At 35.0% G+C, this 22,475-nt stretch overlaps 3 protein-coding genes and 1 pseudogene across 4 annotated transcripts; 3 read left to right on the top strand and 1 right to left on the bottom strand.

Moving 5' to 3' along the window:
• Positions 1-870: 870 nt before the first annotated feature.
• On the bottom strand, positions 871-3,594 carry LOC113762653 (heavy metal-associated isoprenylated plant protein 39-like). The gene is made up of 3 exons (XM_027306202.1): positions 3,332-3,594; positions 2,786-2,861; positions 871-1,406 (listed from the first exon to the last, which is right to left on the bottom strand). Exons 1-3 carry the CDS (start codon positions 3,335-3,337, stop codon positions 901-903), a joined length of 588 nt encoding a protein of 195 aa, XP_027162003.1. The 5' UTR covers positions 3,338-3,594; the 3' UTR covers positions 871-900.
• A 5,918-nt stretch (positions 3,595-9,512) lies between these two features.
• Positions 9,513-9,621, top strand: LOC113764301 (annotated as a pseudogene).
• A 3,437-nt stretch (positions 9,622-13,058) lies between these two features.
• LOC113760891 (60S ribosomal protein L9-like) lies at positions 13,059-15,318 on the top strand. The gene is made up of 3 exons (XM_027303640.1): positions 13,059-13,521; positions 14,554-14,676; positions 14,803-15,318. Exons 1-3 carry the CDS (start codon positions 13,147-13,149, stop codon positions 14,887-14,889), a joined length of 585 nt encoding a protein of 194 aa, XP_027159441.1. The 5' UTR covers positions 13,059-13,146; the 3' UTR covers positions 14,890-15,318.
• Positions 15,319-18,278: 2,960 nt separating this feature from the next.
• LOC113760893 lies at positions 18,279-21,748 on the top strand. Of its 2 annotated transcripts, none has more exons than XM_027303642.1 (7): positions 18,279-18,427; positions 19,324-19,416; positions 19,500-19,562; positions 19,673-19,720; positions 19,818-19,871; positions 21,199-21,256; positions 21,484-21,748. In XM_027303642.1, exons 2-7 carry the CDS (start codon positions 19,342-19,344, stop codon positions 21,525-21,527), a joined length of 342 nt encoding a protein of 113 aa, XP_027159443.1. In that variant the 5' UTR covers positions 18,279-18,427; positions 19,324-19,341; the 3' UTR covers positions 21,528-21,748. The 2 variants fall into 2 exon arrangements, with proteins under 2 accessions (XP_027159443.1, XP_027159442.1); XM_027303641.1 differs by having other exon boundaries at positions 19,310-19,416.
• Positions 21,749-22,475: the final 727 nt, after the last annotated feature.

Here is a 22,475-nt window from a genome sequence, read left to right as displayed (position 1 = left end):
TCTATAAGGTGTTGACATTCTGTAAATCTTCAGGAGATTTTCAACACTTTTGCTCTCTCAATCTCATTTAACATCCAGGACCTAGCTTATGCCTAGTCCTTTGGAGAATTTTGGACCTATGGTCACAAAATTTCCTATATGATCAATCAGGCTTCGTGCATAAATTTGGTTAAGAAATTGAACTTACAACCAAATTTTCGTAAAATCAGACGAGGTTTAAATAACAAAAAAAAAAAAAAAAAAAAAAGTGCATATGGAAGTGTACATGTTCTTCAACTTGTGGAGCCAGCAAGTTGGATCAATTATTCTCTGACGAGGCAAAAGTACCATCTCCACATGCGTGTACGTTTAACACTAACATGTAAGCAAAGGGTACAACTCCCACGAAAAACTAGAAATAATTTTCATGCAATTTGATGGTTGAACGGTGGCTAGCTCACTGTTACCATCAAGCATCTACCAAGAATCTGCCGCAGTATTGGATGCCCTTCAATTTTCTTGAAGAAGTCTGTCAAAAGCCTTTGAAGTTTAGGCAGGGCAAGCAATAAAAGATCGTGAAGAAACTTTACCTGTTCGGATAGCTTGGAATCCAATCAGAAGCGTTTCCAACAAAACCAGGGCGACATCAACAGGATTTTGTGAAGCTACTTGCTACCTCATCGAATTGGGTAGGGGAATTTGAGTATTCATACTCTAAAAAGTTGCGTGGTCTAACTAATGATTTGAAATATAATTGGCAAAATTTCTTATTCAGCGCCTTTACAGACAAACATATAGAACCGCACCTATACACATGAGCTTCCCTTGTCACAGCACAGGTGTTGCCCTGAATTTTGTATTTATAAAGCACAACACCATCTATAGGGAGGAAAAAGAAAAGGCAAAACAGTCGTGCCAAAATTAACAAATAACACATCCATTTGGATTCTCTTCCACGCTGTGGTTAGGGTAATAATAGGTCTGCATTGGAGGGTAATATGGCCGATATGGCATTACTGAGCTCTGCATTGGAGGGTAATATGGCCGATATGGCATTACTGAGCTCTGCATTGGAGGGTAATGATACGGCAATACTGAGCCACCAACTGGAACTGGAACTTGAACCTGAACTGGCGCTGGTTCTGGAGCTTTTTTCTCTTCATCTTTCTTAGGTTCCTCTTTTTTTGATTCTTCCTTCTTGGACTCTTCTTTCTTCGGCTCCTCTTTGCCTTCCTCTTTCTTTGCTTCATCTTTCTTAGCTTCTTCCTTCTTTGGCTCCTCCTTTTTCTCGGGCTCTTTAGCGGGACCAACTAGGATTATATCTGTTGGCCAAAATTTGCGCAATTTGCTCACCACGTCAACTGGATCAACTGTTCCAATTATTGTTAGTTTCTTGCCCTTGAGATCAATGGTCATCTCATCAATCCCTGCAAAAATTGCAGTTGGAAAACTAATTATTGAGTAAGCATCGTGCCCTTCTATGAAGTACAACAGTAAACATTCACTAGACTTATTTCAGATGAAAAAGAAGAGCAAATCACTGCAAGATTATCTTCTGCAACACACAAAAAGAAAAGCTCTCTGTCTTTTTCCTGAGTATTCATAGCCGTTGCAGAAGAATTTACTTGCACGTAGGCATAAGAACCAAAAGCAGATAGATTTAATTTTGGGGCGTAAAACAGGGGCCAGTTTACGTGCAAGTCCATTTCAAGAACTCGTTCTTCTTCGCTTACAATAAACCAGCAGGATCATTAATGCCACATAACAATTCATAAGATGTCAAGCAAAAAATCCTATTGCTAAAGGTCACTTCAATACAGAGCACCTAGAACAAGTAAAGATTCGACCTTTTCCCAATATTCTTGGGAGCAAAAGAATAATCCTTCCCCAATTAATACGTTCTTTGGTTGCTAACTCAGTGCAAATGAAGGCAGAAGGGGGCATCAACTGTTCTAATCTTGTTTGCAATGGAAAAAACAAATAGGAAAAGACAAAATTTGTGGAAAAGGGATAGTAAAAAAAATGCATATTCCATTATTGTTCACAAAAGAATGTAGCCACTCCCCGTTACACCAAAATCACATTCCCACAAAAAATAAATAAATAAAAAATAACGATGCCGAGAATTAAACCAGTTGTTTGATGATTTTGACGAACTTTAAAAAAAAATCAAGATCCAACTTTCCGGCAAAGTTACGACTTTAATATCTGACATTTAATTTTTTTCCAACAAAAAATGTGATTAAGAGAAAATTTTAATGCAGTAACATGCATAGTAAGCTGCATAGCTCTCAATATAAACGGGGATTAGCATATGATACCAGTCACTGGACTACAGCATGAACTTAATTTAGATGATTGGTCAAAGAAGCAAATAAAACATATGTGGATCCGACCTTTGCAACTCCAAAACTGCAATCAAGTTTTTCCAACATTATAAATAGTTACTTCTTTAAAAAAAAAATTATATATTGGCTCAACAACCTTATATGTATGTACGTAGGTATCTCTCTGTGTGTGTGTGTGTACACACACACATAAAAATTAGTATAAAGAATTTTATTTTCCATTCTCCCAACAGTAGTATTAACCAATCCAGGATGCCCTGTTTACCAGTATTGTTTAGTTTGAGAGACGACAATTACAATTTTTTTTTAAAAAAAAATTAAAGCTTTGCAATCATTTTCTTCATTTTATCCTTTATTCCTCGTTTGAATACATTTCTAAGTTAGTTTGTCAAACAAAAAGGGAAATGGAATTCTTAATAATCCACAAAACATCAGCAAACGTAAAAGCAGCCCATTACCTTGAAGGGCAGCGACTGTCTTCAAAGCCTTCCGCTTCTCTTTGTCATCATGCAAGTCCAGTCTCAAGATAAACTTCTGTAAAACGAGATTCCATGAATTAAAGTTCAACAATAGATCAGATTTCTAAAACCACGGATTCAATTCGGGTAAGTTTAATATAAGTTAACCACAAAAAATTAATAATAAAAAAGAAAACTCTCTGCTCAGTTCAATCTGATGAATAAAAGGACTAAATATACCCTATTTGACATTTTTATTTTAGTAGTATATCATTCATGTGCATTCTTTCTAAGGAACAATCTGCTACTTTTGAGACCTTAAAAGTAGCCAAACTTTTGAAAAGAAAAGGCAAAAGGTGAGGGGCGGTGTAGAAAGATAAAAGCAATCAATTTCTCTGCAAGATCAAATGATGAAGGAATCAAGTGAAACCCAAGATTCTCATGCAACTTTGAATGAAAGGAACATAAAAAAAAAAACCACCAAAGAAATCCCAGAAAGGATTTGAAAAAGCTAAATAGAATCAGAATCAGAATGAAGAACCAGACCTTCATCTGTTAGGAGTATGAATTAGGAGGGACTTTGACAGTGAGCTGGGAAAATCAATCTGGAATGAAGAATCCAATCAAGAATATAGTTATGGGAAGCAATATAGCTGGCAATGGGGGGGGGGGGGGAGAGAGAGAGAGAGAGAGTGGAATTGGTGAGGTAGATTGAGGGAAAATGAAGATACAGAGACAAGAGACAGAAACAGAATGATTCTCTTTTTGAAAAAAGATGGAGAGGAGATAGAAGGGATGGGTGTTTTTGTTAAGTTATATGTATATATACACATATATATATATATATATATATTTGTGACAAGCTAAAAAATGAAAAGAAAAAACCACCCAAGAAAATCCGAATCATAACCAAATGGTGCAGAATAAGAGGGAGAAAAGAAAAACTTTAGCTCAACGCCCCAATAATTCTTACGTAGAATAAATAATACTAATAAAAGAAAGAATGGAAGAAGATGGGGGGAAGGGGATTGGAATGGAGTCAGTGCCTCAGTGGATGGGGAGGCTTTCAGAGGGAAATCAGAATTTGGAAATGGAATCAGCGCAGACGTGCAAATTCGGAAGAAAAGTGACACAACTCAACTCAAGTGGCAGTCAATTTTTTATCGGAGATTGATTCTGTAATTAGTTCGTGATTGGCTTTTTTTTATTATTATTTTTTTGAAGCACGGTTCAGGGTTGGTTAACTGGAGTAAAAGTATCGCTTTCGCCTTGTACGACTTACTACTACGGCTTCGGTTTGATGGACCACCACCCATGTTAAAGAGCGTGCCTCGCGTGGAAATAAAAATTACTACTGTACTATTTTGATAGTTTCTTATTTGTAAAAATTATCTTTTTTTTTTGTCTCAAGTACGCCACATCATAAAGAATATTATATTATTTTTATTAAAAAAAATGTCCAAATAGTCTCCTGTCCGAGCACAATAATTCACCATGGACACATGAGTAAACGGATCCGGGGCTGGAACGGTTGTCAGAGCAACCGTTCCAAAAGGTGTAACACCATTTGCACACGGTGTAACATCATTTGTACAAGGTGTAACAATAGAACAACAGCGAGTAACACTAGAACAACATTTTTGTGGGTCTCTCACAGCGTAAAAATCGAGTTACAATGAGTGATCTGAGCCACACAATTTTTTTTGACCTAATCATGGCCATGAACCTTCCAGAACGATTGTCAGAGATTACGTTATTGATAAACACACTCAAGTAAAAATTAATTGGATAGGATATTATTTGAAATATTATTTATAATAATTATTATACCACTTTTTTATTGTGTGATATATGTAAGATTTAAAAAAAAAGATTATTGGAGAGATAAAAAAAATTAATTAAAATTTATAATTATGATGCAAGCAAAACAATAATTTACTATTTGAATACACTACTTGCATGTGAAAACTCAAAGATCTTATGTTAAGAATCCATGCACAATAAATGCACACGCAAAGTATAGATTAGACACAAAAATTTATCAACAATTTATTTTATCCAAACACATATTGAAATCCTTGAATTAGACCGTTCAACCCAATTAAGAATCTGGCCAGTAGTTCTTCTTGGCACAAAAAGGTAGACTCCGTTACTTTTACTATCAGAAAATGTGACTAGTAAATATTTTGATAATTTACAAAACAAAGATAGATCAAACATGGTCAATATCTAATAATTGAATCCAATTGTAGCACTGGGGTGGTCAATGGTTCTGGTTGTGAAAAATAATAATATACTTACGTAAGAAGCAAAATGATACAAATAATTCAACCTGGACATTAGTGGTTTGACACCTAACTTTTTTTTTTTTTTTTTTTGTGTGTGGAAACGAGGAGAACCACTAATCACTCTTCCAATCCGATTTCTTTTGTTTTTCAAATCTAACTTCATTAGCCATTGAAGGTGAATATCTTTCCTCAATGGGGTTCACGTTGAATATTTTCCACCCGGGGGGGCAAAAAAAGAAAAGAAAAGAAAAGAAAAGAGAAGAGAAGGAAAGGAGCAAGTGGAATTAAGTACTGCTATGTCATTTTGAAAAGAGCGTCACGCGCGTATAGATGGGTGGAGCCCACTACTCTTGAAAGTCAGAACAGACTCCCGCTGAATTTTTTTACATTTCCGGCGGCTAAGTGTTGCCGCCAATGCTGACACCGCGCTCATTCTCACCGCAAAGGGCTAAAAGTAGTTATCATGCGACTATCTGATTCTGATTGACAACACTTTTTTTTTTTTTTGGCAAGAAACGAATTGCAAATTAAAAGTTTTTTTTTTTACTTTTTTTGTCAGTAAATTTTAAAATATTTCGTTTATAATCTCTTTCACTTTATCATTCAAATTACAAAATAAAAATTAATAAATTATAACCATATATTTTATAAAACCATCTAACTTTAGGTCACTAAACTATGTGTGACTGTCACTTTAAGTGGCTTAAATCCATTCCATACGGGGTGCATAGTACATCTGTCTGATCTGATGTTAGTTCAGTCCCTGTGAATTGTCGATTCTCCAATGATCCAATTAGACCCTCCCTTTAGTATAGTCTAGAGCAGTCTGATTCGATAGTAATTTAGTCCTTATCGATTCTCCCATAATCCAATTGGACCCTCCCATTAGTATAGTTTAAGTAGACAAGTGTCGAATTAATTCAAAAAAAAAAAGAAAAAGAAAAAGAATGACTGTTGAGGATGTCTTCAGACAATTAAAAAATGAAAACAAATTGTATAACACCGAAAGGTCAACTATTTTAGTATGATAGACAAGGTGCATGTTGCTTTCCTCTGAGGATATCTACAGCTTCAATTTTCTACTTCCGAAAGTAAATTACATTACCGTCACCTTATAGTTCTTACAATAACATATTCTATTCAACAATTTTAAAATGAATTAAATAAGATTTTTGTTCATCTTCAGAAAACATGATATCATTGGCACTTCCAATCCTTCTACATTTTTCTATGCTCATTAAAAAAAAAAGGGAGAAAAGAACAACATGCGAATTCGTTTTATTGGATCTTATGAGGTCAGGAGTCACGACATTCGGCCCCACTACGTAGGTAGGACGCAGTACTCATGTATGTATTCAACGAATGATGTTATATTTTAATGAAACGTGGACTGCGGGCTCCATGCCCGTTTGAACAGAGATCATTTTGGAAGGAAGATGCCACCGGAATCATACAAGCTTTGTGAAAAAGATGCACTACTAGTACAGTATTTCCTTTTGTTTTAAAAAAAAAAAAACTAGTATTTACTTTAATTTATGATGTATTTCTAATACGTGTGGTTAGAAGCATGCCATACACTTATTTTAATATCTCATTTTCAATTAATATATATAAACCTTACATGATTTTTAATTAATTAACTCATAAAATGGTTATACCTAACAATGAAGGGCAGCCTGTTGGCAGGGATGGGAATCTATCTCCCTTTCTCATTTAGTATTGAACGGTCATTACAGGTCTTAGTTAATGACTTGGGGGTTGTTTCTTTTTGTCGACAATGAAACTTATCCTCCATCGTATCTATCATATCTAATATTTAGAGTTTGTCACGAAATCCTAACTTAATAATTGATGGAATGCTGAGTAATTCGAATTGTTTTGGAATGATATTCAAGAAAAATTCATAAAATTAGAGGAACTTTTCGTTTTCGACGAATTTAACGAGAAATACTTTGAACTAGAATCACGAATTGGGTTCGAGTCAATATCTCCGTGCGACTTTCCCGTTTAGTTGATCAATGATAGGAAGATCCCGATGTACGTGAATATAAAGTTAAAGGTTCCGTCATCTTTTTTCTAATAACTCTTCCCTTTAGTGGAATCATTTTCTCGCGAGAGGTAACGAGAAGAATTATAAATTGGACAGCTACTTGGTACAACTCCTTGGAAACTTGAATTGTGAAACTTGACATCCTTATCAACAAATACAAAATAGTGCTGGTAGAAAAGTTTGTATGCAATTGGACAAACTACATAACCACATAGCTATAGTTTAGTGGCCACCACCTCTCTTGGTGGGGTGGGAGATCAGGGGTTCAACTCTTGTCTCCCACCAAATTGCATGCCTCTTATGGACAGCTCATTGGTCTCAGCAAGTCTCCTTAGGAACTGATATCCAGTGCCCGTAAGGATCCGAGTCCCGTGGTTATCGTGTCAAATGTCTAATATTCGAACTTTCTAAGCATCTACTGCTAAAAACCATTTCCGTGGTTATAATCATCCATCATGATGTGGTAAAATACCAGAATGTACGAGAACATGGATCGTGTATTGCGGCAACTGCCAACATCAACTTTTGTAGAGCTCAAAATACTCGTTTGTTTTTTTTTTTCTTTTTGTTGTCAATTGACACTTATGTATCCTATCAAAATATTCGTTTGTTGATAGAAAGGTTTTTGGCATCTTCGTGAAAAAAAAAATCATTTTAAGTGTTTCAACAATCTATTAATTTTTAGTTCATTTCGTGTTCTACAAATTACCCTTTCCATTTTATTCGAAGTGTCATGCTTTTTCTTTTTTTTTCCTTTTCGAATTGTTCTTGAGTTTTTGTTGATTTTTTTTGTTTGATATACTTTAGACTCCGATATCTCTTTTTATGATGTCATTCAAAGATTTGCAACTTGATCCATAAACCGTTAGGTGATCCACAACCATTTTGACTTACAAACTTGGCACGTGACTAAAAGGCATATATGCAATGAAAACTTTTGCTTTTTTTAAAAAAAAAATTTAATTTTATAATATGTAATATTTCATTCCATGAAAAAGCACATTGAGTATTTTTATATTCTTTTCACCTCAGACTGTCGTATCCTATAAATAGATAAACCTATATCATTGCAGAGTACCATTATCAACGTCAACAATCATAAGTTTGTTTGGATAGGAGTTTATTTTGATGATTTATTTGAGATAATTACTGTAGTATTTTTTGTAATCTGATATATGTGAGATGAAAAGGTGATTGAAATTTGTGAAGTAAATTATTTTACTTAAAATTATTTCAATCCAAACAAACCCGACTCTTTTTGATTAAGTTACCATCATCAATAGTCGTTTTGATTAAGTTTGTCTAACTGTTATTATTAGGCCTGTCAACGGGCCGGGTCCGGGCTGTAATTCATTATTTTGGATCCGGACCCGGCATATCATATCGAACCCGGATCCGACCCCGTTTACCCGACAGGCCTTCTACTCTATGTTCCGGATCCGGATCCGACGGGTCTCGGATCCGAGTCGGGTCTACCCGAAAAAATTATCAAAAACTTACAATTTCTAATCAAAATGAGAAAAAATATATTTGTAAACTAATTTCTAACTAATACAAAAAAAAACCAAATAAGAAAAGAAATCAAATTGACTTTACTCAAATACATCACCCTAATCTAATTATATTGATAAATATATATAGTTTTTAAATTATTAATCCATTTATATCCGGATCCGGGTCTAATATGGTCCGAAATACTATATTTCGTATTTGATCCGTTTTTTTGTTTAACAAAACGGATCCGGATCCGGGTAACGGAATTAAATCTCTACATATACCCGCAAAAAATTCACGGATCCGGTCCGGATCCGGGTCTAGACCCGGACCGTTGACAGGCCTAGTTATTATATCTTGAACCTTTAATTCATTTTCGAGAGAAGTTCGTGTAACCCCTTCTCTTTGGACTACGCTTCTGTATCAATACCGCGAGAAAGGCGATGGATGGATTTATCAACAAGCGACTACTACTAGCAATGGGATCAGACGCATACTTTTCTTAAATATAAGATGACTGACTAAACCTCCCCAATTTAACCAACTCCCATTAACAAACAAACAAGCGAGACACGACTTTACCGCTCTCACAAATTGTCGCGGTATGGTTTCCCTCGGCCGCCGCTGATTGCTGGTGCAGGAATGGTGATGGATCAAGAGTAAAGGGTGAAAAAGTAGCCGGCCTATACTTTGCGGCCACTGACGATGGGGCACACAACCACGGATGTATCTGTCTGTGGTTCATATAATTTCATGTACCAATTGTTTTGTAGGCCCTAAATCAAAAATTGGTCCTCACCAATATTTTACAAGTACAGTTCGCCGGATTCGTCAAATAATGCGAGGCCTTTTCCTTTTGTACTTTAACAATTAAGTGGATTCTCTTGAGCGGAAAATAATGACCGTAGGACATCCGATAAAATTGGAACGATACAGATAAGATTAGCATGCATGGCCCTTGCACAAGGATGACGCGCACAAATCGAGAAATGGAAAATAACGACTGAAAATCAACCCATCATTTGATCAAAGAATATAAACTTATTTTGTGGAAATTCTTTTTCGGAGCCACTTCATTCCAAGTTGATATTCTTTATTCTCTTTTAAAACAAAGACAAAGAACTTTAAGAAGAGGGGCCGTGCATCTTTCAAGTTTCAAGAAGAATGTGTGAAAGGTTTGAAGGATCATTGCGATTGCCGTCATTAATTGTGTTGTTTGGACAACAATTTTTCTTTGGCAAAATTGTTATGTTTTTTACGAATACATTTTTCAATCACTTTTTTACCTCACGTATATCGAATCGCTACAATTTTTTTTCTACAAAAGATCCAGAAAAATGCAATTCAAATAAGGCTAGCGCATCAACTTTTTTTTTTTCAAAAGGAGAGAAAATATACTATACTACCTTGGCAACAACTACTCACCGTAGATAAATTAGAAGGCAAGCAGAAATAAAAACCAATGAGGCCGAGTTTGCAAATGCATCGGCTCAAAAACTTCTACAATACCATGTGCGGCAATACTCTGGTGGCACAAAAACAGGATTATGATTTAAGAGGGTTTTTGTGGAAAAAAATGTATTGGTTGATTTGCCAGACTACATCCTCGTGGAACATGAGCGTAGTCTCAGTTAGAATTGGGTTTCTACCAGTTTGAACGGTTGCACAGCCAGCCCAATCTCCGGAAAGGCTTTTTAATCGCTGATGCTGCAGCTCCTCTGGCCCAATTGTTTTGCCATCCATAATATTTTTTTTTTCTCTTTTCCTGTTTTGTAGCAACTATTTCATTTAGGGATAATTTCAGAAACCTCCCTTGAGGCTTCTCATAGTTTTACTTAGTACCCCCTTAATTTTTAAAAAAAAAACACTTGCCTCTCCTATTTTTAATTTTTGGTAACATTGTCAATCTATTTCAAAATATATTATTTGAAAACTCAATTTTGGATAGAGAAGATGCTTTTATACCAAAACTACCATTTGTTGGTCGTAATTTTTTTTTTCATAAAACTGAAAGCATGTGATAAAAAGGTTGACAAATTGTTCAAATGTTTAATTTTGATAAACACACAATATAACAATAGGTTATTTAACACACGAAAATTATTTTTAAGAATATATGCAAAGTGTTTTCAAGCCTAAAAAGATTTTTACTTTATTAAGAAGTCTTTTCGGTCAATTCGATGAGTTTTTTCAAAATTTTAAAATTTTCAAAACTTTTTGTTTAGATTGATAGCTTGAAAACAAAAAAAAAATGTTTATGTTTACAAACTCATTTGAGGTTTTATCAATGGCAAAAATTATTTTTAATTCAAAAAGTGCTTCTGGACGAATTTAAGGATTTTTGAATTGTATACGAGTTTTTTGAGTTTTCTATTTTCTGTCTAGATTAATAATTGAAAAATAAATTCTTTAAAATGTATTTGAGGTTTTTTAAAGTTCAAAATAATATTTTATTGTAAATTCTCAAGTAACTTTTATGGATTTTCTAAATTATTTAGAATCTCAATATTTTATTATATTTCTTGTGTAGATTAGTGACACATAAATTATTAATATGTCTCTCAACCTTGTTAACACTTTGTAATTTCTAAATAAAAAATTATATCAATTAAGTTTTTAAAAGCTAAATGGTTAACTACATTTGTTGTGAAACAAAAATGGATAACAAAAAAGTGCAATATGGTAATGAAAACATATTCTCTATCCATTAGTGGCTTTTTTAATAATATATTTTGAAATGTGTTGACAATATTACAAAAAAGTTAAAACAAAGGAGGCAAGTGATTTTTTTTTTTTAAATTAATAAATGTACTAAGTGATATTGATACAAACTTCATGAGAGATTTCTGAAATTATATCTTTTATTTATTCAGATTGCAGCTAGAAATGGCAAGTCTTACTTTGAACATCAGGACAACTAGGGATTGGAGTTTCACTGGTTTTTGATTTTTCCTGGTTAAGATAGAAAGAGAGCTGGATGAAGGTATCTTCAACAGTTGGAATAATATTTGTTAGTATTGGTAGATTGTGATGTAATGCTACACTTTTGGCACTTATCCTTCTTGGAATTTGTTATAATTAGTTGTGTTGCATAACTGTGATGTGGGCCGAGGGAAAAGCATAAAGAATGAGAGTTGAAACACTTGTGAATTGTTTTAAGTCGGAGTTTTATTACATGAAAAATAGTTAGACAGGTGGTTGAATATTTCTAATCAATATGCATAGAAAATATTGAACATATCAGACAACTTTTGCAATCTTTTATGAGCATTACTTTTCTTGAAATGGATACATTGTTTAGTCACGTCTATAGTGTAGCCATAATTGGAAGTAAGTTGTTAGGAGCCTGGCGTATGGGCTTCTTTCTATATATTGATAGGTTGCAACCTAGGGTCTGAAGATCTTCTACAGTTAAAAGAATACATTGCTTAAAAATACTTACCCATTGGCAGCTCTACTACAATGCTTATCCATTGAAGTGAATGATTTTTTTTGGTTTTCTGCAAATCACTGGCTTGGAGGTAAATGACTATGATGAAAAGACAGGCCATGGCTTGTACTCAGAAGAAATGTATCCTGGTGAAGATGGCCAACTCTCGTGATTCACTGTTGGTGTTAAATGCTGGTGATTCACCACATCTTGTTAGGATGCCTATTCAGTTTTAGGTAACCATTTGTGTGATGGAAGCAAAGAAGGTGACAAGTACATGCTGCATCTATTCTTTTTTTTTTTTTTATCGCAACGGTAACATTCTTATAACCTAAACTATCCTAATCTAAGGGGAAGGGGAGCAGATGGAGGTAGAAACTCCATCGAAGAAGAAAGCCATTGAAGGTAGCCACATATAGTGACAATTTGGTGGGAGGCAACACTACCAAGATTTAAATATTTGATAGTGACTACCAGGCCAAAGGGTTGGTGGCATATGCTGTATCTATTTTTGGGCGGCTTAGATGTTCTCTTTCATTGACTTTATTAGAGGGTACATTCCAGGTTGTTTTTGTGCAATGCAGCAGTAATTTTAACACATTTTCATTCAATTTTGGTGATTGTAATTTTTTTTTTTTTTGCTTTTGGTGGTATCATTTGTTGCGGAGAAAACAACGACTTAGTCATCTTGTACAAAATCATAAAGGAATTACATTGATAAATGCAAAAACCATAAGTGAGATAAAGCGAATATTTATTCAAATTATAGGACAGTTAAGTGAATGTTATAATTTTATCGCCCTCACTTGTACAGCGTGTGTGGATTCTGTGGAATGATCGGTTGCACATTTCATCCATTTTTAATTTTAAATGGGAGTTTTGTGATTATTTTGAAACTTTAGGGGATCATCTGATATTATATAAAATCACAGGGAGTATATGTTATTTACCCTTAAACTATTCGTGCCATGGGAGTTTTAGTCAGTGGGGTTATATAATACCCATTGCCTCCGGTAGGGTTAGGGTTTTTCGGCTGCCACTTTTTTGCACTTCCGTAGAAAAGAAGAGGAGGCGGGATTGCTGTGAGCGATTGTCCAAGATGAAGACGATTCTGTCATCGGAGACTATGGATATTCCCGACGGTGTTAAGATTAAGGTGAAAGCCAAGCAGATCGAGGTGGAGGGACCCCGCGGGAAGCTTACTCGCAACTTCAAGCATCTCAACCTCGACTTCCAACTCATCACCGATGAGGCCACCGGAAAGAGGAAGCTCAAGGTCGACGCTTGGTTCGGCTCCCGCAAGACCACTGCTGCAATTCGAACTGCCCTCAGCCACGTCGAGAACCTCATCAGTGGCGTTACCAAGGGCTACCGCTACAAGATGAGATTCGTCTATGCACATTTCCCAATCAACGCCTCCATCACCAACTCCAACCGTTCTATTGAGATCCGCAACTTCCTTGGCGAGAAGAAGGTATCTACTATTCTACTGGCATGATGAATATTTGGGTCTTTTCTTATCTCTTTAGATTTGTCTTTTCTGATTTCTTTTACATTTTCACACATGTGAATTTTGTTGATTTGATTAGAATTTCTTGATACTGTGAGAGGACTTAGACTTGTGCGGAGGAGTTCTGCCTCTTCCCCTTCGGTTTGAGTGTGTATTTGAGCAGAGTTTATGGGCCAGACTACCAATGCTTTCTGTCTGTTCATTTCTGGGTTTATCGTTAGATGCTTTTGACCCTTCAATTTGAGAATTAAGCCAACTAAGCCCAGAATGATCCCCAACTTGGGCTTTTCGTGGTTGGGTTGTGTGAGGTTGCTCGATAATTCATCTGGTTTTGGTAGTGATCTAATTGCTTATCTGGTTTGCTTACCTGTTGATTACATTGTCAATTTTAGTATCCTGCTTGGTTGTTATGTGATTGTACTGCATTTGGAATCATTTGTTTGTCTCACTGGTCATTGGAGATAGGAGATGCGTGGTAATAGTTTTAGTACTATTAATACTATATGCGTCTTTAATTCATAGAAATGGGTAGTAGATGCTATTGGTATTATGGTTTTGACTTTAAATGAAGTAATTACTTTCCTTTGCCAAACATACTGTATTTTGGATTTTTTTTTCCTGCCTTTTTCTTTCTTTGGGGATTTCTGCTGGAACATGTGTAGACCGGTATTGTTGAGGCTAATTAATGATGACCGGGTCATGGTTGAATCTTCCTACTAGACCAATGATGTATGTTTGAACCTTTCTGCCCGATGCTTGTATAAACTTCCCATATTATTTTTTGGCTAATCATAAACAGCTCCTCCTTTAGCGAGGGTTCACTTTTGCTTTCTTTTGAAGTAATTTATTGGCAGGTTAGGATTTCTCTGTTGTCTTGTTAGACTATGAGAGGTATTATGGAATTGCTTCTATTGGGTTGCCCCCATTATGCATGTTGAGATTGCTTGAAATTTCTGATAGGGAACATTTTGTAATGTATGATGTTTCCTTTATCAGGTGAGGAAGGTGGATATGCTTGAAGGAGTCACTGTTATCCGGTCTGAGAAGGTTAAGGACGAATTGGTGTTGGATGGCAATGACATTGAGCTTGTTTCCCGATCTGCTGCCCTGATAAACCAAGTAAGAGTCACTCTGTGCCATATTTATGACATTTGAATCTACAAGTTTTGTTCCTTGTCACTTGTCTTTAAAATGTAGTTCATCTGGCTGAATAGCTAATATACTACCTTTTCTTATTGTGGACAGAAATGCCATGTGAAGAACAAAGATATCCGGAAGTTCCTTGATGGTATCTATGTCAGTGAGAAGGGGCGAATAGCCGAGGAGGAGTGAGAGTTAGTGGCCTACATTTCTTGATCGTTTTCTTGGACCGATTCCCTTTTATCATATCAAGCTGCTTGTGGGGATTTGTTAGAGATGACTTCTATTTTGAACTTAAAAAATTTTGTGTTTGAAGGCTCTTTTCGTCTGATTTTGCTTAATATAGTTAAGGCTTCAAATGTTCTGAGTTAGTTGTTTGGTTTTCTAGGATGTAGTATGCGGCAGGCGAGCTGTTTAATTGTTTGTGTGACCATGGTTCCAGTTTTCCGTATATCTAGCCCAAAGGCATAGCAGAGTACGTAAATTATTGGTCAATGTTACCCATTCAAGTCCCAGTTTGTGATGATAGTGACAAAAACATCGAAAGCAATGGACGACTGCATTATTAGTATAGTAAATTTCATCATAATTGGAATACAGATGCTAAAGCCTTTGGTTTGACTCGTAATTTTGGTCAATTTTGGGTTAATCGGCTGTGCTGCAACTTCTCTATCTAGGCAAGAATTTCATAATGCGTTGTGATATTCCTTTAATTTGGCTAGAATTTCTTTATACTTGCATAAATACTTGATTTGCTTCACTTTGGCTATTGCCTCTCCAGTCTCTAAAACCATTTCTCATGGATCCTCTTGGAAGAAGAGGAGGAGGATTCTCATGGATCTTCTTGGCAAAGCAGCGGTGGCAAAGGTGGTGAGGGGAGGGGGTGGCGGTAGTGGGAGGGAGAAGGAAGAGTAATGAGGGAGGAAGTAAAAATTTTATATAAATTATGGCCTTGTTTGGCAATGTGTATAAGATTTATTCATAAATTATAAGGATTAATCTTTCCAACACTGATAGCGTACACTGTCAGCGTTGAATAAATGATAAATATGTAAAATTTGAATTTAAAATTCAATTTTTATGCATATGTCATAGATCTAACAGTGATATATATACTGTAAGTATATATAAAATTTACTCAAATTATAATACTAGGAGTGTTTTATAAACTTCAAACTAAACATGGAAAACTGTGCCTTGTCTAATTTTGCAAAGCCCAATTTTAGTGGAAAGGAGAATAATTGTTCCAATTTTGCTGCTGTAGAGGTTGGACAAACGGGGTCTTTTCGGTGTCACCTCTCTCTACATCGGATGACATATTGTTAGAAATGCACTTTTTAATTGGTAAATAAGGAGGTAACCAAAGGGCAATGTTGGAAAGAAACTATGTTTTCTTTCTCAAAATGAGTATGTTAGCAAGTGTATTTTGAATTGGGTCATCTCAAATCCATTCACCCAAATATGATTCAACATATAATTTTATGCATTTTGATACATAATACTCTCTCTTCCACATATTTACCCACATAAAATGATTTTTTTACACACACAAACACACAGTTTCATATGCATGAATATATTTTCATACACAATCACTTCCAAAGATACAAACACACTTGATGCTCTTAATCCGTTTACGTGTAATAAACTCATGCTGAGATATTCCTCCATAAACACTTGATTTTCAAAGGGAAAAACCCTACCAAAATTGTGTTTAGTTCACCTTGATAGATTTTTTTTTTCTTTTGAAACAATATTTTATTCATTAGTTTGCCCAATCTTTATTTATATTCCTTTTTTCTTTTTTTCTAGTCGTGGACCTCGTGGTTAGGGACCAATGAAAAATGAAAGCGTCAAAGTATTGACATAACAAATATGTGAATCCTGAATATAAAAAAGAGACACGGACATTTCTTGTTTCAATCACCATTTTGCTTGGTAAAAGATTCCTACGTATAGATACCTTAATTTTATGGAATTTTATCTTGTAAACATTTTTATATGTTTGCAGCAGTAGGATTCAGTAGGTACGCCGCCATTTGGTCAGAATATTAGTTTTAAGTTAATTCAAGCCAACTACTGCTTGCGAAGTAGCGTATTCTGGTATAGGAGTGTGTTTAACGAATACGACAGCCAAAATTTTTAAGTGATATATGTGGAAATGGGAATCAAATGTTATCTCAGCATCTTGACTTGGTAAATACCTAACTTAAAAATCCAAACCGTAAAAAAATTATTTAAATTTTTTTCACCCAATTCAAAAATAACCCAATACGCAACTCACCCAATCCAACATCCCAAATTAGTTTGACAAATTGGTTGGCTTGGTTATTGAGTTTTGGGTATTTTTATCAGTCGAAAGTTGGGCATAGATTTGTTGTGTTGTTACATTTAACATTCAATCCAATCGCAGCCAAATATTTTCCCAAAAAGACTTCATCAAGCAAAAAACAAAAAAAAAAAAAAGAGAAAGAAAAAAGATTTAACGTTCAATCCAATCGCAATCAAATATTTTTCCAAAAAAGATTTTATCAAGCAAAAAAAAAAAAGAAAGAAAAAGATCTGGACAATAAAATGTACGGTTAATTACAGTTTGCCCCCTTGACCTTTTATGATACTTTATTCTCTTGAACTTTAAATATATACACTTTACCTCTTTCACTGACTAGTCAAACGTTAATGATGAATTCTTTATCCAAAATTTTAACAAAATGATATTAATGCACTTACATAATAGTTCTAGAATAACGCTATACTTTTAATCGGAATATGAAATATTTTGTTAGAAAAAACACAAAGTCATATAATTTAAAAAATTTTAAAAATACAAAGTCAAAGAATTAAAAATTGTATTGTCGAGAATAAATGAATTTAAAAATTCCTAAAACATCTGTACAAGTTTTTCATTGCTTATCTTTCTTCCTTTAAATTGTAAATAGATTAGTTTTGATGATTTTCATTTACTTTCTAGCTGTCACAAGATTTTCACGAATCAATAAGATGCTATTTGATAATTTTATGTCACATTCATACCTTGCTTTGTATTTTGTTTGCATTCTACATTTTTTAAAAACTAAAAATTCTCTAATACATTTTTTATTTTTTATCATGTTTTTATCTCATATAAAACATATTAAAAAGTGTTACAATAAAAAATATATAAGAACATAGTTTTCATACCAAATGCACTGATTAATTTTATTTCATTTAAAATAAGTATTGCTATCGGCATTGTGATAAATACATTAAGTTGGTTAGACTTATTTTTTATGAATTATCTAATTCATTTTAAGACTAAAAAATCGAAATGCATAATATAATTGTGTTTAGATGCATTTAGTAACTATTAAAAAAATATATATTTATTATGTTACAATCATTATGTGTGTTTAAGAATTAGTTAGGGATATTTTGATCATGAAAAATATAACTTCATCTTAACGACCATAAGGGGTAAAGTATATATGTGTGGAGTTTAGGAGGGCAAATTGTTATAAGAGTCCAAGTTCAAGGGGGTAAAGTGTAATTAACCCGAAAATGTATAGTAATACCGTATGTTATTATCTGTCTATTTGCAGAACTGCTCACGCGTACCGTCCTCCCATTACTGCTCACGCGTACAGTCCCCTCTTCTCCTTCTCTCTCTGTATTGCGCGCAGGAACACAAAAATCCACGCTCGATTGGCGGAGCAATACCGGGCGTGAAATCCGTCAGCTTTAATTCAATTCGGTAATGAATTATTTCAATATTGTTATTTTCTTTGTCCTATCTAATTTTGCTTGATCTGTTCCATTTCTGACCAGTTGATACTTCATTCAGCATCAATCTTATCCACTTCCGAGGTTTACGAATCTTCGATGTCAATTAGATCCTTTAACGATCTCAGTTAGTTAATTGAAGAATTTCTGAGAATTTGAATATTAGCTAGAGGATCTCCTGTCCCTTGCTCTTGTTGGTATTATGGATGATTTTACTTAAGATTATTCTTTTTTTTCCCTTTATTTTGCTGCGGTTGTATGCATTAAAGTTTTATTCTTGTATTTTAACGGTAGCAGTTGGAATTTCGGAGTAGGGTAATGTCCTAACTAGCTATCTAGTGAGTCAATTTTTGAGTTTGAGCTCTATAATTGTTGGAAAATACTTCGCAACCTGGTTTAGGTTTTATTTTCTGGATTTTTTTTTTCCGTTTCTAATGTGCATGCTTAGAAAGGATGGATTTGGATTTCCAGTGTTGTACATCTGTTTTTTGCTGCTAAGAACTTTGGCCTTCGCTAATTGCTACTTCAACAATATTGTTGAAGACTAATTAAAGTGAGAATTGCGTACTTTGAAAACTTCGAAGACATATTTACACAATGAAGAACAAGATTTCCGTTGTCTAAAACTGGTTTATAAATGAGAAACACAATTCTCATGGATAACGAGAAATACAATACTCATTGGCTATTTTCTTGTACTATAATTTGGTGTTGTATGTATGGATTTCAATCGTACATTTTGTTGAATTATGGTCTTATTCATGGAAATCACTAGTAAAATTCAATTCATCCTTTCCCAGTTGTATTGACTTCTTCCTTGACGAAGTCCAATTGAACTAATGGCCTATTGCAGCTTTTGTTTGCTAGGTCTGTGAAAGGAAAAATATGTCAGGCATGGAGGAAGTCAAAAATCAAGCTGTCGGGGACACCGAAAAATCCTTGCCATCGTCCCAACAAGAGGTTCTACAGTCTCACGATTTCATTTCGAGTTTGCTTTTGAGTAGCTTTTGGTGCAATGTTGTTAACACTTTTACTTTGCTTAGGAGGAAGTTATTAAGAAAAAATACGGAGGTATTGTGCCAAAAAAGCCGCCACTAATTTCTAAGGTGATGCCCTAAGAATCTCTCTACATTATAGAGCTTGCCATCATGCTGACAGTTGCAGCGTGATATCAATCTTTTGCTTTTTATCTGAAAAAGGGTTGTGTTTGCTTTAGGATCATGAACGAGCTTACTTTGACTCTGCTGATTGGGCTTTGGGAAAGGTATTCATCTTTGCTCTACTTTACCTGCATTGCTTAAAGGTTAAGAAGACTTGGCTAATGTTTAAATTTCTCACCCTACAATGAAATATGGATGCAGCAAGGTGTGGAGAAGCCTAAAGGACCACTAGAGGCACTTAGGCCGAAATTACAGGTAGTTAAGAAGTCATTTGTTTGGAGTTTTTGGCTCACTGCTTTGCTATCACTGATTGCATGGTTTGTTCATGGCATGATTTCTTGGGTTCATGTTAAGTTGACGTAAAGAAGTGGTGAACTTGTTTCCTTGTAAATTAGCAAACTTGAAATTGTGTTCATGTAATTTATCACTTTGGTATTTATTCCTTACCCTTTCACACCTGGGTGTTTTTAAAAACAGGAAAATGTATTTTCTCATTCTTGGTCTTAGGAGTCATAACTCGAAGTTGGGCTTGCAGCGTGAAATAAAGGGATCTTATTCAGTTATGTACCTCTATCCATAGTCAAAACCAATTTACCTTTTATGTTTTGGTTGATTGCCTTGCTAAGTCATGATAATATTGGATCTTTGGATGCCAAAGAACCTATAATGCTTGTGCAGGTAACAACTAGTGAATATTTTATGATCTCATAGATGATCAGATGTGATAATTGTCACATTGAGTGTTGCAGGAAATCTAGTTTGTTAGGTTTATAATTGTCTGAGTGTCTATGGGCCTTCTTTTTCTTTAATTTAGTGCTACTGGGCTTAAAATCAGTGGAAAATGCTTACCAGCATTGAAGTGGGACTTGAATAATCTTGGTGTCAAACTCACCTGCCTTTGGAGAAAGCATGGTCTATGGAAGTGCCAGCCATTCGTTGTTAAGTTTCTGTGGCTGTTAATCACAATAAGTAAAAATTTATGAAGGCTGTTGTTAGCAGATAGCTTTTGGAATAGCTCAGTTAAGATAAATCTTAGCGTTCTCACTCAGTCTTTTCTTGTTGAGCCTTTTTTGACTTTGGCATATGTTAAGATAGATTCACTTTGTCGCATGCTTGAACCTGACCATAGATGAAACTACTACTTAAGGCGTCCTAAACTCTGTATGAGAGGATGACATGGTTTGCATGCTTCATTTTCTGGTTTATTTGTTTGGACTCCTTGCTTTTGTTTTTGATTCTGCATTGATAAGCTAAGTCTTATCTGCCTCTGTGTCTTTATGTTGGTTTGTAAGTTCAATTTGGTACGTCAGAACCTGCAGCCTGTTTTTACCAATTCTTCTTGGCCATCCCCAACTGCACTAGAAAATCAAATTGGCAAAAAAATAAGGTGAACAATTGAAAATAGACAATAGCGTGAATATTTTGTGCTGCTTCCTGGAAGACTGATTTAGTTATAAATTCAGCTGTCGGTTCTCAATTGCTATAGAGTTTGATTCTCCAATTCTGAGCTGCATTAATGAATATGGGCTCAGTTTGCTTGGAATTTGACTTGTTTCTTCTCTTTTCTGACTTGGTCCCCCAGCCAACACAACAACAGACACGATACCGCAAGTCCCCGTGCGCTCCATCAGAAAGTGAAGGTAAGAGAGATAATTTTATTGAATTTAATGATTACCTTGGACCCTACTTTTTCATAAGAAGGGCTTTCAGGAACATGATTTGATGGTTTAAGTTCTGACTCTGGTTTTCTTCACATTGAGGACAACTTTTAGTGACTTTAAGGCCCTTTGCCTTGGGACCTAATTTGCTGTAAATTTAACTCTCTGTTCTTCACTTGATATGTCTCGTCTGTTGTTTTGTTTTATAGATGGAGCCAATGCCTCCACAGAGGATGCAACTACAAATGAATGAGAACCATAGAGATGTCCTTGTTCTTACCTGGGTGGTTTATTGTTGGCCACATTGTTGAAATTGAGTAACCTTATGTTGTTTCAGAAATAATATATGATTTTCTGCGGATGTACCTGTGTTGCTATATCTTTCGGAGTTTGAACATCACCCAATCTTGTTCTTTATGTAGGATATTTTTTTACCCTACCATTAAATGAGAAATGAACTTGTTATGATTTCCATCTGTTGGTACCACTATTTAACCGTTTTTTATGTGGATAACTGAGTTTATAATTTGTGAATTACCTTTATAGTTTCTCCCTATGTTTTTTGGTCCATTGTTTGAGATATCATTATACTTCTGAATAACTGGGAGGACGTTCGTTTCTACCTGAAGCAGCAACAGAGTCCTGTTGCGTCGGGCACAGGGCAGGGACGGTTGATTTCTTGAACAATGTAATATTTTTGAAACGTTTTATAATTTTAAACGAGTTTCATGTAGAATAATTGCGTTTTTATTGTGAAATTTTACAAGTAATTTATATAAAATTACACTATTTAAAAAAGGTTACGCTGTTCAAAATGACAATCGATCGCCCCTGGTTTTGTTACGTTAAGAGTGAGTGCTTTAAGTGCTGACTTCGCCGAAATTGTTTAGCAAATAGAAAACTAGTGGGACAACACTCGTTAGTTTTTGAAGCTTTAGCAAAGACCTTTTGGAATCGGTTCAGAAACGTACTACTTTTGACCGTCTTGGGCCTAATTGCGAGAAGCTGCGGTATTTCGACTTTTTGAGTGCTGTTTAATGCAACCGTGGGTGGAGGGAACTTAAACGTTGCCATCAATGTTGTCAGGTGGTTTGAATTGGTGGCAATCATATGGACAAAGGAACCACCAGTGTTTTGGGTTGGTCGCCACCATCCAGCTATTCAGACTTGGTGGGGTGGGAGGCAAGGTGTCATATTTAAA

This window comes from Coffea eugenioides, chromosome 2, assembly GCF_003713205.1.
Source record: "Coffea eugenioides isolate CCC68of chromosome 2, Ceug_1.0, whole genome shotgun sequence".
Taxonomy (NCBI): Eukaryota; Viridiplantae; Streptophyta; class Magnoliopsida; order Gentianales; family Rubiaceae; genus Coffea; species Coffea eugenioides.
Note: the sequence above shows the minus strand (reverse complement) of the source record. Positions and strands in the feature narration are given on the sequence as shown.